General features: G+C 36.1%; 2 protein-coding genes across 3 annotated transcripts in view; one reads left to right on the top strand and one right to left on the bottom strand.

Moving 5' to 3' along the window:
• mier1b (mesoderm induction early response 1b, transcriptional regulator) overlaps window positions 1-7,609 on the top strand; it is a 34,572-nt gene extending 26,963 nt beyond the window's left edge. Inside the window, exons 12-14 of one of the 2 annotated variants that reach the window (XM_081373735.1) lie at window positions 3,341-3,468; window positions 3,630-3,935; window positions 6,981-7,609. In XM_081373735.1, the coding sequence (XP_081229861.1) occupies window positions 3,341-3,468; window positions 3,630-3,919 (418 nt within the window). In that variant the 3' untranslated portion in view covers window positions 3,920-3,935; window positions 6,981-7,609. Of the gene's footprint in view, window positions 1-3,340; window positions 3,469-3,629; window positions 4,704-6,980 lie in introns of those variants that run through there. The other variant, XM_081373734.1, reaches the window with a different exon arrangement.
• On the bottom strand, window positions 6,344-12,185 carry slc35d1b (solute carrier family 35 member D1b). The gene is made up of 13 exons (XM_081373736.1): window positions 11,873-12,185; window positions 11,423-11,456; window positions 10,288-10,374; window positions 10,131-10,198; window positions 9,926-9,997; window positions 9,741-9,809; window positions 9,434-9,536; window positions 8,448-8,540; window positions 8,221-8,288; window positions 7,500-7,578; window positions 7,325-7,407; window positions 6,966-7,018; window positions 6,344-6,807 (listed from the first exon to the last, which is right to left on the bottom strand). Exons 1-13 carry the CDS (start codon window positions 12,052-12,054, stop codon window positions 6,797-6,799), a joined length of 1,002 nt encoding a protein of 333 aa, XP_081229862.1. The 5' UTR covers window positions 12,055-12,185; the 3' UTR covers window positions 6,344-6,796.
• Between the last annotated feature and the right edge of the window lie 4,605 nt (window positions 12,186-16,790).

Below are 16,790 nucleotides of genomic sequence, written 5' to 3'. Positions count from 1 at the left end.
GCAGTGAGATTTTCAATTGCATGCTTGGTGCCGCCCCTCGAGCTGGCCAATTTTCATTAGTCGATGCCAGACCATTAATCTTTCAGATTTAGGTCTGGATTTCCAGGCAAGGGTTCACATAGGCTATGTTCAAAATGCAGGTAAATGTGGAATTTTTTGCTCATGTGACTCAGGTCTGTTTTTGTCATGACAGTGTGAACAGTACAAACCACATGGAATCTGATATTTTTAATACTGATATGGGCCACTTCCATATGTGGTCCTAAATCCGATACAGGTCAGATGTTTTGCACTACAAATAAATTCGTAATTCCTTACTTTAATAACCTCCGACCTCCATGTTTACTTGCATATGACAGCGTTCTGCGTGACATCTTTTATTGTTCTTTTGCTCGTGCGGGTCGGTCCAGGACTATGATCTGTTCACACTGGAATCTGATATTGACCACATTTAAAACAATAATGTGAATAGCTATTTAAAAAAAAATCAGATCTGAGCAATAAATCGGAATTGAGCACTAAGCCGCGCAGTGTGAACGTAGCCTAAACTTTTGATGAAAGATGAAGCAGCAAACCATTCGATAGCAGTCACATCACATAGCGTGAGTAATTTCTTAATGCTTTGTCTGTAAATAAGCATTTATGAATTTTTTCAAAACACTTACTCAACTCGCATACAATAGCAGATGGCATTGATAGTACAGCATTGAGTGTCAAAATGAAAGTAGCAAATAATAATTCTTTAAGAATATATATAGAATATAGAACTTTTTGTGTACAGAACCCAAAGGAGTCATGTTGACAAAGGAAAGGATCCTACTCGTATCCATACCATAGACACTCTGGACCTAGTGCTCACCCATGGGTTTTCTATTTCTGATCTTGAAGTCTCCTGGGAGGTTTCTAATCCCATTTCCCTACAATCCCTTAAATAAATAATTCCCACCCTTAAACCCTCTTTCTGCCCTTTTGATGTGATGCACCCTCAGTATTTTAAATCGTTAATGGAATATGTTGGCCTAGGTCTGTAATCTTTCCTGAACAAATGTTTACTAACTGGTTCTGTCCATGCCTGCCTAAAATTGGCCACTGTTACTCCTTTACTCAAGAAGCCTTCTCTAGGCACATCTGTTTTAATTAATTTTCCTATTTCTGTCATTCCTTTTATCTCTAAGATATTTGAAAAAAGTTAAGTTGTGTCAACTTCAGTCATTTTTAAACAACAATCATATCTTTTAATTTTTTAGTCAGGTTTTAAGTCTGAATCTGTGAGTACTCAATGATACTTTATTGGTTACTAATGCTGGTGATTCTGTGGTTCTAGTTCTTTTAGATTTGACTGTTGATTGCACATTACTTTTATCTAGTTTAGAATCCTATGTGTGGCGACAAGGTTTCGTTCTTAACTGGTTTAAATCTTAATTTATCAGACAGATATTTTTCTGTCAGGATAGGCAATTTGACCTCCTCTGCTGCTCTCCTTAACTCTGGACTCCCCAGTGCTCTGTTCTGGCACCATCGCTCTCCTCTCTTTACATGCTTCCCTTGGGTTCAATTCTATTGATCTTTCCACTTCTATGTGGATGACACTCAGGTTTATTTGCTTAAAAAGAAACGACTCCTCGTTCTCGGCAATACAACCTTTGTTAGCGTGTCTGGATGAGGTAAAGCTTTGGTTAGCTAGTAATTTTCTATCTTTAAATGAATCAAAGGCCGAGGTTATAGTTTTTGTCTCATCTGACAAATCTGAGGTCAATAACATTGACCTGTGAAATCTTTCTGTTTTTAATTCCCAATGAGTACAGAACTTTGATGTTTTCTTGGATAGTCGGCTAACATTGAACACGATTCCTCTGTTTTTGCCTCTAGTTTTTTCAGCTTCGCCTACTATCTAAAATTAAACACTTTGTGTCTGAAAAAAAGAGTTATCCACTCCCATTCTTTGAGCTCTACATTGGTTACCAGTTCAATTTAGGATTAATTTTAAAATTCTCTTATTTTTGTATAAATGCTCACATAATATAGCTCCTATTTATCTATCTGTCAAGTCAAGTCACCTTCATATATATAGCGCTGTTTCAAAGCAGCTTTACAGTGATAATAGGAGATTAAATTAACAGAGATTGTTTTGGCTTTACAGCAGCTCTAGAATAAAGTTATTGTCCAGCTAAAGTTAGTTTTGATTGATTCACTTCTGTTGCAAAGATCATTAGTTATTAACTCGACACCGTTCTAATCTGTCTGAACTACAGTCTCAACTCAACTCAACTCAACTCAACTCAACCTTGTTTTAAGATCTGGTGATCAAAACTAACTAACAGTCCCTTGCTAGAGGCTGAAACGCTGAGGGGATAGAGCTTTTTCAGTGGTTTGGTCCAGATTATGGAATAGCTTGCCAGTACAACTTAGAGTAGCTCCTTCCTTGTCGGTTTGTAAATCTCTTTTGAAAACTCAGGCTTATGTTGTTCTTTGTAATGCTTTATATTTGGTTATTTGCATCTGTGATTGTCATGTATTTATCCACTTGATAAATGTTGCAGATATGTTTTACTATCCACAACCAAATGCCTTTCAACTTGCATGTGCAAAATTCAGAATGAAATGAATATGCAGCAGTTTGCACAAATAGAGACATTTTTATAAATGCACATTTTTTCTTTTGTATTAGTGTATCATAATTTGCGCATGCAACAAAGAAGATGTGCACTTGTGGATCAGGTGACCCGTGCATTGACGAAATGAGTCAATCTCATTTTATTCATTTGGATTTTGAGACTTACTTTTTGCCGTTTTCAAGCATTTCACAACCCACACACAAACAACTACCAATGATTACGCCTGGTGCTGATTATTAATGTGTGCAAAACTACCCATCTATTTCACAAATTCACGCAAAATTTTGCACACGCAAGTTGGAAAGCTTTTGTTTGTGAAAACTTTAGAATTATTATAAGTGAACCTCAAGGAACATATTTAAATAATAAAAAAGTAAAAATTGTCATGACTCCTTTAATGTGTTGCCATGACAACAGTATTTAAGAAATCAAAAATCTCTCAAGCTTAGCGTCAGTTCTGGCAGGTCACATTAGTCATGTTCGCATCAGCTGACTCTCTGCTGATCCACGTCTAACAGAAGAACCATACCGCCAATCCAAACTGTCTGCTAATTGTCAATCGTATTTGACGATAGTGGTCCTGACAGAAATATTTATGTTGTAACTTGTAGTGTTGGTTGGTCTTTGTAAAGAGTTACTTTCAAGAGTGTTAACTCTTGGGTTCAGAGTCATTTTTGTGTCTGCTACATCTCAAAACAAGGTGTGTTTGTGTTTTTTTTGGGTAGGGATTACATGGACAGACTTCTAGATGAAACAGAAAGCACTGCCTCCAGTCGAGCAGCCACACCTCTTCCTGCCGCCTCCAGCAGCTGCACCAGCCTATCAGAGCGAGAGGACACTAGCGGCCACAACGGTACAGTACAGTGTCGGTTTTTTACATACTAAATTGAAATGCTTTGGTGCCTTTTTCAAGATATTTAGTAGAAACCAGGTTGGATTAAATTTGTATGTGGTGTGTTTGAATAGTTTGTTACAACTATGCATTAAAGCCTGTTTCTGTGGTTCTCAATTCAGGACTAACCAGTCACAGCTCCAGTGCAGTCGCCACACAGATGTTGAGTAGTGTGAATGAGCTGAAGAGTGAATCTGTTCAGTCAAATGGAGCATCTAAACACAGTCTACTCGCAGATCATCTGGACTCCAATGGCTGTAACCTTACAGACACTCATAACTCAGACAGAAATGGCTCAGTGAATCACCAACATGACTGCCAGAGCCTAGACAGACCAACAAAAAAGTGCCGGACAGAATCAGAGTCACTGGCCCAGGTTGAGATGGACCCTTCCAGGGTAAAAGAAGACTGAGAGACCAAGACCAAAGGTCAGGCCAAAATCTTAAACTGGGGAGATGGGACAGGGCTGTGACACCTCTCACCCTATTCACCCTAAACCCAAAGCTGAGCTGCTCCAAAAACACCACCCTCCAAACCCAACCACAGCTGATTAATGCTCCTTTTTCAAGAAACCATTTTACAGAGAAATGTATATTCTATATGTAATGGAATTTTTCTGATATTTTTTTATCAACAAGATATTTATATTTTTTATTGAGACATTTTGACAATAGGTGAATATGCTGTATAAGCCATTATACGTAATACATGAGGATGAATGCTAGTGGGCATGGTCTCTTGTGTTTAGGGCGGGGCCAGTATGTCTCCAGGCAAATCAAGTTGTGTTTTGGTTTACATTATATACTAATGTTTCACTGCTCAGCTGGTTTGTGTTAGTGGAGGCATACTGCAAGCTCCCCACAGATGTAGTCAAAATAAATAAGCCAATGGAATCACTCCTAAGCTTTGTGTTTGTAAAGTGTCCAGAAAATTGATTTGTTAGTTGTATTTTCTATTAACTGAGTGAATCTGTTTACTTTTTTTTTTTTTTTTTGGTGTTTTTTAATAGTGTAAAGAAAATGAAGCCCATTTTTGGGACCATTATTTAGCATTATACCTAAAGGTATCTAATCTTTTAGTCATTCTCATTCATTTCTCGTAGATTACTGTAATACATTGAGGAAAAATATCACCCAGTCTGGACACAATGATTGATTTAAAACTACAACTGCCATAAATAAAGACTTTTTATATATATATATATATATATACTACCGTGATATAGAAATACTTTTCTATGTACATATTTTCACATTAATGTAATAAGGATATTCAAAAATGTTATAGCTCTAAAATGGGCTTCGTTTTCTTTGAGCAAAATATAATTTATTTCTTTTGAAAATTAAAAATGATTAGAGGGCATGTTATTGGCAGTACCCGTGGGCATTTCTCATTGTTTATGATGGTAAAAGAGGCTCTTGTCATATGTGTAGGTTGGAATAGATTTCTTGCACATGTTGTTTTGATATTCACACTGCAAATCCATCTTTAGATTTTACTTTTTGTGAATTTTGTACATGATATTCAGAAGCTGATTGTGAGAACTCAAATTCTTGCAATTAATGAAACTGGATAATTATACGGTTTGTAGCTAACAAACTATAACAGAATTACCAATAACAGTGAATTTAAGTAACATGTTTCAGCCAACAGTTTTAAAAGCATTCAGAATTAATAGTTACATAATTCAAATCAATGCAAAGATTTACTCCAAATTTATGAAATAGCCCAGAGGAATCTATGGAATATCTTTGACCAAAAACAATGTTTTTTTTTTTGTTTGTTTTTTAACTGTTTACTTTGTGGGTCAGTTGGATTTAACAAGATGTACTTCCCTAGAGCCATGTTTATTGCAATGTTTTTAATTAATGAAACATGGAAACTGGATCTTATGGCCACAGATATGTCCATAACCACATTTTAATAATAATATTTGAGTATTTGTTGACAGAAATTCACTGTAATACAGCTCCAGTACTCCTTTATAAACATGCACTCAGCTTCTAGAAAAATTTTTTGCTTTTACACCTCGTTCTGTGGTAGATGTTCATTTACACTTAAGAAATCATGGTGCTATATTTCCTCTGGTCATCTTCATTGGCTTATTTATTGTCATTTGTGTTGTTTGTCACCATTTGAAGAATTCTCTTAGCTTCATGTATGTGACTGTAGCATTTATCTTATTTTAAATGATCTAGAGTGCGATGTATGCACTCATTCTGATCAGAACTTATGCATTAAATACATCTTAAATAGCAATGATTTTGGAATCCACACTGGTTCATTACTGATGGTATTTTTGGAGTAGTGCAGAGAGGTGTTTATTTAAATTGATGAACAGACTTTGATCCACTGCCATATATCTAATATATGTTATTGTGAATTAACTGAGCAATGGAAATACTACATCAGAATGCAATGGCGATTCCAGTAGGGTCGCAGAAGGTTTCCTGTGTCTTCTGTCTTTTATTAGTACTTCTATGCAAAACCCTGATTTCTGTTTGGCTCTAATTAAATTAGAACAGAACAAACAAAAGAAAACAGATTTTGTTATTTCATCTGATTCGAATTTGTAAAAAGAGCTCAAATTTGATCTATTGGCCAATGGCAACAAAGGTGGAAAAAGGCGATTCCTTTTCAATATGTTTGATATATCAATTCAGTGTTTTTTTGCATGTAGGCAAAGTTCCTGGGGTTTTTATAACCTTTTAATTAAATATAAGCTCTATCGACAGCTTTTGCGGCATAATGTTAATTACCACAGAAAATAATTTTGATTCTTCACTAACAAATAAACTCATCCAATACAGAAAAGTTTTTAATTTTTTTATTGTTTAGAAATGATCAGTTCAATTTGAACTAGGATAGAGACATTTACAATTTGCAGAGACAAAAGAAAATGTTGATCTCATAACATAGCAAAGAAAATAATTTGTCATCCATCCAAAAACTTCAATAAAACTATTTTTTTTACACTTTTTTTTTTAACATTCGTCTTTCCAAATATCATTAGACCATTAAAAAAATATTTAAAACAATTATAGAAATACTGTGCATGATTTACATAATGCAAACAATCCATCTTTTTTTTTTTTTTTTTCTAAATAAACAAAATCAACATTATTAAATGTAAAAAATAATAATAAAAAAGTCAGTTACCATGGCAACAGAAACTGATTAATGAAAAGTACCAAAGTTGCTGAAAAGATTGCTGGACACAGTTGAACTCAAGGCACTGTGAAATGAGACGGACTGGGTTCTTGACTCCCAACATTCTCCTATTGTTCCATCAACTTGTTTCTATTAAAAGACACAACATTTTACATGTCATCTAAAATACACTTATCCTTACTCAATAGTATTAAACAAAATGAAACCATGACATGGAAATTATGAGATGGATTTGAACAGATCCTTGTTTTGATTCAAACACAAATACACATTTTTCCTGCACTTACTTTTTTGTTCCTTAGTGAACGTGATGTGCGAGTACACAAGACTGCCAGCAATGCTATTGGGGGGAAAAGGTAAGAAAAGTTAATTTTTTTTAATGTATGGGTAATACAAATTTACATTTTGAATTCTACCAAAATTTAGTTTTTATTCACATTTTATATCTTAATTATTTCTTCTAAATTCATGTTTTCTGAGAAAATCCAGAATTTGTCAATGTTGCCGCACCTTGATCATTCAAGGAAAAGACATCACATTTTGTAGTTTCTTTTACAGTCTTTTCATAAGAATGAATGACTCTCATACTGAGATAAAATTCTGTGGCTAAGTTTCTTCACTGTCATTTTACAATGGACCTTTTTACCTGATGTTTAGCCCGATAAAGTTAACCCAAGTAAAGATGTAATCTCCACCAAACACCATCCCGATGTATGTCACTAAGATATTCTGTTGGGTTGGTTAAAGGAAACACAGTTAACTCTTAACTGATCATATTTACAGTACACTTCTCAATCGCCAAGATTCAGTGAATTACCAACCTTGATACAGCCAACAATTGTAGTCGTCAAAGCGGAGTTATAATGTGTGCATAACATAATTGAGTACATGAGTATAAACCTGCCAAAACAACCAATGATATTAGAATCACAAAAAAAGAAAAAAGAATATAATTTTTAACATCTCAAAAAATTACAAAAACAAAAAACCGCTTAAAGGTGAAGTATGTAGTTTCTGCAACACGTAGTGGAATTACAAAAGTACGCGACGCTAACAGACAGCAGACAAACGGCTAGTAGTGACAGCAGCCGAAATCCACCTGTCACTCAAGTGGCCACGCCCTTAATTATGCACAAATTTAAGGCTTAATATAATTTAAAATCACCTCCCTCACAGTTGTCATGAAGGACAAAATTAGCTATATAGACCAAAACCACTTTTTGTACCAGGCTGTAAACATTTTTTTCTGCTGTAAAGTTGGGCATTTTAACATGGGACTGACTCTCTTTTGGAGCCAGTTTCTAGTGGCCAGTCGATGAACTGCAGTTTAAGTCACTTCCGTGTTGGATTCAAGAGAGAGACCGGAAGGTTGCCGCTTGGTCTCAACAGGTAAACATAGACTACTTTCAATGAAAGGTCCAATATATTAGGAATCATTTTAGCTGTGTTGCTATGTGTCATGAGTAAGCAGTTGAGTAGGATAACACTGTAGAGCGACTGTGACTTTTAAGTAAAGAAAAAGATTAGAAATATCAGACTTACCCCATGACACAAGACAACACAAACTGAATCACAAAGAAAACGTCGGTCCAACCATTATACTCCAAAGTCTGAAAATTCACAAGAGATCATATTTATTCTTTTTATTGGTTTTTATGTACATTTTCTTAAAAAGTCAAGCAGAATTTAGATCTATTTTTCCAACTGTCCGTCATTTATCAAAACATTTAGTGTAATAAATAAATATGTTTATTTATTAAAATTCTTACTTTCTGAATGTCTCCAGTTAAGTATGCTAAAATCATAGTGGGAATAATCATGAATAAAGCATTGTAATACAGCAGCCCATATTTTCCAAGTTCCTGAAATGCAAGAAGGGGGAAATCATTTGGTAAAATAAGAGAAAAATTAACCAACATTTTTAACTAGACTTTATTTTAGACTAAAAATGGGTTAAAAGAAGGGGGTCAGCAGGTCTCTGTTGTAGGTGCAGGTGCCAAATATCATATTTGCACATTGATTGACAAGAATTCTAAAGTAACAATGTAAAATGTCTGTCCAAATAAAATATCTGTGATATTTAAAAAAACCCTAAAACATACATTTTGTAGACCGAATATTAGGCTGGGCTCATGAAAGCATGAAATTGGGGAGACACCACAAGCCTAAACACTACTCCCGGTTTCACAGACAAGGCTTAAGCCTAGTCCTAGACTAAAATGCATGTTTGAGTCGTTTTAACGGAAAGCAACTGGCCATAACATCTGTCATTGTCATGGCTTTTTCTCTAGATGCACACCAGCACGTGTTTTTTTTCTAAGGTACATTTATAAAAACTACTCAAATGTCCAAACTAAACTGGACAAATTCTGGCTCAATCAAAGTCTGTGAAACCAGGCCCAAGTGTTTAATTCAGGATTATTGGGCCATTTTTTTCCAGTCATTTCCATGGCGAAACATGTCCTATTTTAACTGAATTCACCCTAACTAAGAAATAAATAAAGATGACAGAATGTACAGTTTCCATATACACATATTAAACACGTGTGTATCATAGTCTGAACACAAAAGGCATACTCTTTCTAAACCAGAACAACTGATTGGACTTGAAGCCTTGTTCACAAAACTGTTCACACTGAAAAAGAATTGGCACATTCACAGCCATGCGAAACAGAGATCATGGGACTTTTGTTGCACACACTCTTGCACTTGTGTGGACATGTCAAGCATAAACTAGGCTTAAGGGTTAAATTACCTTGGAGTCCAGTTTTTGTTTCATATAAGCCCCATTTGCAGCAGTCAGAATGTTGTTAAGTGTAATGAACACATATCCATGGAGGTCAAAAGCTAAATCTGTGCTGTGAAAGTCAAATGAAGGCAAATTAATCGAGGTGGCAAGCCATTTCTCAGATTTCAAAAGAACCGGCACTGTTCATAAATACTCCTAAAACACCGCAGAGTTGCGATTACATTCATAAACAGGTGAAAAGAAACTTTTTCTGTGAGGTCAAGGAATTAAATATCAAATGCAATATTTTTATCGAGTTTGCATTTGAAGCTACCTTGCAGCAATAAAAGCTCCTAGGATCATGGTGAATACGGTTGCCTTTATGGACCATGAAAACGTCTTTCTACAAATAGAAAAACAACAAACAATAAATGTGAGTGTAAATCTCACATCTCGTACAACTTGAACTGGGTCAACTGCAAACTGATACAAAAGCAGAATCAAACTGTGGAGACATACTTTAGGAGGTAACCCTCAAACAGCATCGTGAATAAAATGGAGAATCGCCTGAGCACAGTAAACATTGGAAGACTGCAAAAGAGATCACACAGCATGTTATATTATTGTACATTCAGTATATAATAATAACAACACCAGCTGTACATGAAAGTTTACAAAAGTTTTGAAGCTTGGTTTTCTTTTCTTCAGAATACCACACACTTACTTCAGTTGTTTTGTTCCAAACAGGCCTGTTAACTGATTTCCCACATACAGAAAGGGAAGTGGAAATACCTACACAGTAAATATTGTGAGAATTGAACTTACAGTGTGTATACGTGAAAACTGAAGTATAGTTTGGCCTTGAGTGTGCTCAGACCTACCTTATGAGGTACATGCCTATCAAAATCTGGAAAATCGACCACATTTAATGATTTTGCTGTTCGCAGCACAACAACAGTTGCAAACATCTGCAAACAACATAATGAACTTTCATCAGCTACTGGAATCGAAGTGCTAAATGTATGTAAAATATATGTTTAATAAACAAAATGCTTGATCCAAGACAGCAACATAGTGTCGGCCCAGATCCGGCCCACATCTGGGCCTTGTGGAATCCACGTGTACCAGAAAGCGGGCCGGATCTGGGCCGACACTGTGTTGCTGTCTGTGATGTCACAGTCATTAAAACACAAAATACTGCAAGTAGGCCTACATGTGTGAATTAATCTAACAGATTATGAAAGCTAAGAGCTGACCATGTATATTCCACCTTATTTCTGAGAGCAATTGTTCTATTTAGATGAATATTGAGCAAGTCAATGCAGTGGCATGTCACTAAACTAAAGTGAGGTTAATCTCAGAAAACCTGACAAGAAAATGTCTTATTACACAGTTGCTTGGAACTTCCTGTGGTCAATCGCAGGATTGAGCAGTCAAATATTTCAGTACAATGAACAATCTGCAGTCTCTCTCTATATTCAAACACAGATGAGAAGAGGTAATTGGCACCATTTTATGTCTTAAAACAGATATTGACTATGGCTTTTGACTTTAGTACTACTGTAATGATAAACACCTAGGCTAACTTTTGCTAACTTTGCTCCAGTTAAATAGAAGAAAATGAGAAGATCGCTCAGAAGAACAACAAAACAGGAGGTTAAATTTACACACAAGTAGGCTTAGTACTTCTGGAAACTTATGCTTGGTACTTTCTACACATTACTTGATTGAATTGCAGATGAATAATATATAATGAATAATCTAATATTATATTGTTGCAATGGTCTAGTTATCTTAGCAGAAGCTTCAAGATAATTAAATAATTTCATAGAAATATAATTTATATATTTAATATAATAATAAAAAAAAACGACTTCATACAATAATTAAACGATTTCTTTAAAATGTTATGAAATTGTCAATGGATCTAATTAATAGGCTTCGTGAGATTCACAATTAACACACACTGAAGACAAATGATCAGAAATGTAACGGCATGAGCAATAACATTCTTACCTGGCCAATTCCCAGTGCTAAAGAGGAAGGAAATCTGAGTGGGAAAACACAGAATAACAGTGCACAAAATAATAAACATCTTAATGAAATGCATATAGAGCGCTCATTTAGGCTACTCGAAACGATTAGGCTAATATGTCTAAGTGTCCACATGCACTGTCTATGCAAATAGTTTTTCTGTTTAAAAGACTAAAAATCATAATACAGGAGATTAGATTACATTAGAGTAAACAGTAATGTATTAACGTGTTTGCATATGTGCTAACAGCTATGACCAAGCAATATGTCATATCATAGCAAAGGTGAGTGTGAGTCAAAATATCGCGAAACAGAGTTTACGCGGCCAGATCCTTCACTATACTTTCTCGGTAGTATCTGGTAATAAAACACACCTATTGAATATGAATGTGCTGAAAGAAAACATGAATGAATATGAATGCGATTCATTACCTGTAATAGGTAAGAACACTCTTGTTAATGACAACAATGACAAAAGAAGAGATCCCGTAGAAAACTGCAGCAAATAACTTCAAAAATAACGTAGATTTGCCACCGCTTTCTCCTAGCGAAACATTATCTTTTGCGTTATTCTGAGTATATCTCGCAGAGTGAACTTTTCGTATGTCCGCCATGTCTACCTGATGCTAGTGTTTATCGGAGGAAAAGGTCCAATTACTTTTCTGCACAGTAAAGTGTTCCCTTCACTCGTTCTCTAAAGTTTTAAAGGGATAGTGTTCCACGGACCATTTTCACATTTCCGGGTGTGGAACGCGGAAACGGGGCCGTATCGGGTCCCTGACACTGTCAATGGACCCTTTTCACATATCTGGGGTTCTCAGAAGTGGATATCCTCATAGTTTGGTAAACTTCTATAGCAGTGAACAGGAAACTACTGCAAATGTATTTTTTTATTTTTTTATTCTCATTTGCTCCAATAGCAAAATTATTGCATTATTGCAAAACATTATAAACAGTAGCCAGCAGGTGGAGGTAAAGCACCTCAAATATGCATTGTACACAGCAGTTGAGTGGAAAACCACATTTTGCTTACAAAAACCTCATAAGTGAAGAGTAGGCCTACATATTTGTGCATATAGTGATTGATCTTGTGATCTTAAAAAAAAAATAAAGTACATGAGCTATTTGCCACACTTTCGCTAATATTTCTGAGGGTAGGGTTATTATTATAAGTTAATTTTTGTAGGCACATAACTTCAACTCTTGCCTACAAAAAGATACAGTTTATTTATATAGCAGCCTATATTTGTTGGCCTTTCAGCAAAAATTAAAACAATGAGTCTGAAACATGTAGAAACATGTAGAAGTACAAAAACATAAAACATAAATTTGAGAGTGTTTTACTATTTAATTTGACATTTTACATTTGACAAATTACAAGAATTTTTGCAGTGTTGGTCGCGAGTCATTTTAAGGGATTCCATGGTGGTAATGAGGTTGTTTTGTCATTGTGTTAAACTGAAAACAAGATTAAAAACTGCAGACCTGTTTCAAACCATTCAACAAATCAGGTGTACCCCATTTGTCTGCAGGATAAGGGCCCAATATGGATTTATGAGCTGTAAGAGGCAAAATCCTAGATTTAATCTGCTGCCTGTTTGAGGGAATGTGGCCCCCAGACCCCAATTTTCACCTCGGTATCACTGCTCTTACAACAGCTCACACTCGTCGGGATGTGTGATCCTGTCATAGGGGGATGGGTGTGAGTGTACTAGTGCTTAGTGTTACACGAGGGTTTTGTTGGCGTGCACCTTAAAGATCATTTGAATTTTGATGCCACCGAATGGAATTAACTCATTCCTATAGACCTTATGTAGCTCCGCCCCTTTTCAGCGCTGCGCTCATTGTCTTTTGACTTCCGGTCTGTATTTTCACAGCGTTTTGCGTGTTTATTAATGAACGGCTCGTTTTAAAATCTTCCCGGTCGATTTACATTTGTTAAGTCATCTGCTTTAAACATTACAGTCCTCATGATAACTTTCGTTAACTTTACATTAAGTAAATCCACTTAAAAAGCTAATTACTCCTGGACAGAAATGCCATATAAATATACAGAGCGACCGCAAAACGGAAGTTAAAAGACAATTTTCCAAAGATGGCGGCGCCCTTGTTTCTCTGGTGCATAAGGTCTATAGATGTTTTAGAGCATGGATAGGCAACTCTGGCCCTCGAGATCCACTTCCCTGCAGAGTTTAGATCAAACTCACCTGCCTGTAGATTTAATAATAATATTGAAGACCTTGGTTAGCTTGTTCAGATGTGTTTTATTAGGTTTGGAGCTACGCTCTGCAGGAAAGTGGCTACCAAACAGTTTTGGTTATGACTGACTTCCATAGTGGACAAAAAAAATACAAACATATCTATCAAACACAATATCTTCTTTTTTGTTCCACAGAATTTGGAACGATATGATCACGGTGAGAAAAAAATATATGCTAAGTATACTTGCAGCCAGACTCATTTAGTATACTTCAACTGTGTTAATGATTAGTTAACTTGAAGTGTGCTAATTTGGAACAACTAATTTTATTTTATAAGTATATTTTAGTAGTAATTAAATTGTAGTAAAGCATAACTTTAAGTGTATTTAGTGTACTTTTATGTAGGCTACTATATTGGAACAACTTCAAGTATACTTAGTATACTTTAAGTATATGCCTGTGTAGGGACCAATTAGATGTTTGATTAGTAATATTAAAGTGAAGTATACTTTATTTGCCAAGTACATTACAAATTCATTACGAGTGTCTTCGAAACACACAAGCAATATACCATAAGTGTATTATATTTGTATAAAAAGTATATGCACAGTATTAACTTTGGCTTATTCCAAATACTACAAATTGCACACTTATATAAACAAATATTACTCAGCTATACTTTGTACAATATACTATTGTATATTATAATGTATTTTGAAAGTATACTTTCAATGCATTGAAATGCACACAGGTAAAATATACCTAAAATATATTTTTATGTAAAGTGCAAATAAATATACTTTAAAAAAAACCCAGAATTTTCCCTTCAAGTATTTTTTTTTATAAAATATATTTTTGGAAAATATACTAAAGTACAATTATTTTAAAGTGTGTTAAAATTAGTATTGTGAAAATATGTAAAAGCATGATGCTAATATACTGTACTTTTAATATATTTAAAGATAGTACTTTTTTGTTAGTATATTTGCAGTGTACTTTTGAAAAGGGGGATTCATTTCAAATACAATAAACTATCCTTTTTTCACTAAGGGAGGGTGAGAAACTGATGACAGAATTTTTATTTTTAGATGAATTATCATTTTAAGACATCATTGTGTGTGTGTGTGTGTGTGTGTGTGTGTGTGTGTGTGTGTGTGTGTGTGTGAAAGAGACTTTCATTTCCAATCAAGATGAAAACATAGACTGGTGGCCCACTTTAGTTGGCGAGGCATTGATGTTGAAAAAGAAAGTTGCAGTGGAATTTTAATGAAAGCATGTCACCTTTAAAATGTCATTTCTCATCCACTGACCTGCTGATCCTCACCTCTTCCTTTCCAGAGTAATAAAACCAGCCCATCCCTTGATGACCCTATTATTCCCCCAAAACAGCCCATGAGCCAAAACCAACTGCAAATCTGCTTAACAACATCTATCAATCTTTAACTGGTAGAAAAAATTATCACTGTCTTCACGCTTACCTAAATTATTTACACAGCATGTTATTGATTCTGCATTTAAGAGTCTAATCTGTGACCTCAACACAAAGCTCATTTTAAGAGGTCAGGCTGGCCTTTGTTAGCAGCTTTACTTGGATGAACTATCTAGTTTTGTGTTTGCCAAGCAAAGCAACCGATGGGATGTTTACCTAATTATTGTCCCTGTTCCTCTCAGCAAAAGAGCCTGTGAGCTCTGTCATTTTCTGCAAGTAAGAGTGTCTTTGCACACTTGTGCCTCTGACATAGTTCCCCTGTTTTTTTGGATGCTAGATCAGTCGCAGACACAGAAACTGTGGGAGGCAGGGAGGGGGAAAGAGAGGGAGGGGGAGAGAGGGGGGCTTGAGCAAAACAACAGATCGCTGCCCTTCATCCCTTTGTGTCGGCAGTAATAATCCATTTGAACAAGCCCATGTTCACCACATCAATCATGTAAACAAATCTCAAACACACCAACTCTCTTCTCTTTCTCTATGATGCTGTGATTTTTTGTTTTCCCCTATACTTTTTGACTTAAAGATTCAGAGAAAGCTATTTAGTTTTTTTAATTTCCTGGAAAGAAAAAAAATGTTAATTATTTTTGCTTTTAGAATAATAAAAAAAAAAGAATGCATAAATGAACCATAGTTTACTTTGAAGTGTGACTTTTAATATAGGGCTTGTCTGTTGGCTTTTCCACTGTGTTGTTTACTGGTTGAGGACACTGGGAGTGGTGCTCAGTCTAATGAGGTCACACCCTGTATGCCCGTCCCGCCCACTGTGCCATGACTGACACATGCTCTCCTGCCCCGTTTACTACAGCAGAGCGGCAGAGGAGCTGTCCTTGGTGCTGAGAGCGAGGAACGGTGTGAGCGAGTGCATGCGAGGGGGGGAAGAGGAGGAGGGTGGAGGCGTGTTCTTTGTGTTGTGAAGCCCGAGTTAATCCGCGGTGGCATCCACTCAGAGACGAGCCCCACATCCGAGAACCAGCACTGCCGTGAGAGCTGCATCCTTCAAAAACAAAAACAAGGTTTCACTTAAGAAGGTCTTCACCTGAGTGTGCACGGTTCATCTCGGAAGACTCCAGGAGATTTTCGTTTTGTTTTGCGCTGTTGTTGGACTTTTTAAAAGTGCATGTGGATGGGAGTTAGGAAGAATGCTTTCCCTTTTGATGTTGTTGCGCTCTTGCAGGTGTAGCATGTACCGATGAAGAGGAGAGCATCTTTCAGACTGGAGTTACGCACTGCACATTCCCAGTGGGCTGAAGGTTCTCCAGCTATAAGGAGCTGCAGACTTCATTCTCACTGCCTCCTGATTTTATGCCCGGGAATTCTACTTTGTGGACTGGACCGTGACTTTGCAATGGCTTGAATCTTTCCCGTTGGACTGGAGTTGTAATCTCAGGATATCAGTCAGGTTTTGTCCCAGGTACTTTTGGGAGTCTAATGGATCTACCTGAACTGGCTGACACTGTAGCCAGCAGGGACCTAGTTCCTCTGTAAGTAGCCTACATAACTCTCATCTGAGCTCTTGGAACTTTACATTCATCCTTATATATAACCTTACATACAACCTTATGTTTTTAGATCTAACTTGCTGGATAGACCGTCTCTTGATGGGACATTATAGCTACACTCTACAGACTGGCCCTAACATTTTACATTGAAGATGTATCCA

The sequence above is a fragment of the Scardinius erythrophthalmus genome (genome assembly GCF_964197995.2).
Source record: "Scardinius erythrophthalmus genome assembly, chromosome: 9".
In the NCBI taxonomy this organism is placed as follows: Eukaryota; Metazoa; Chordata; class Actinopteri; order Cypriniformes; family Leuciscidae; genus Scardinius; species Scardinius erythrophthalmus.
Note: the sequence above shows the minus strand (reverse complement) of the source record. Positions and strands in the feature narration are given on the sequence as shown.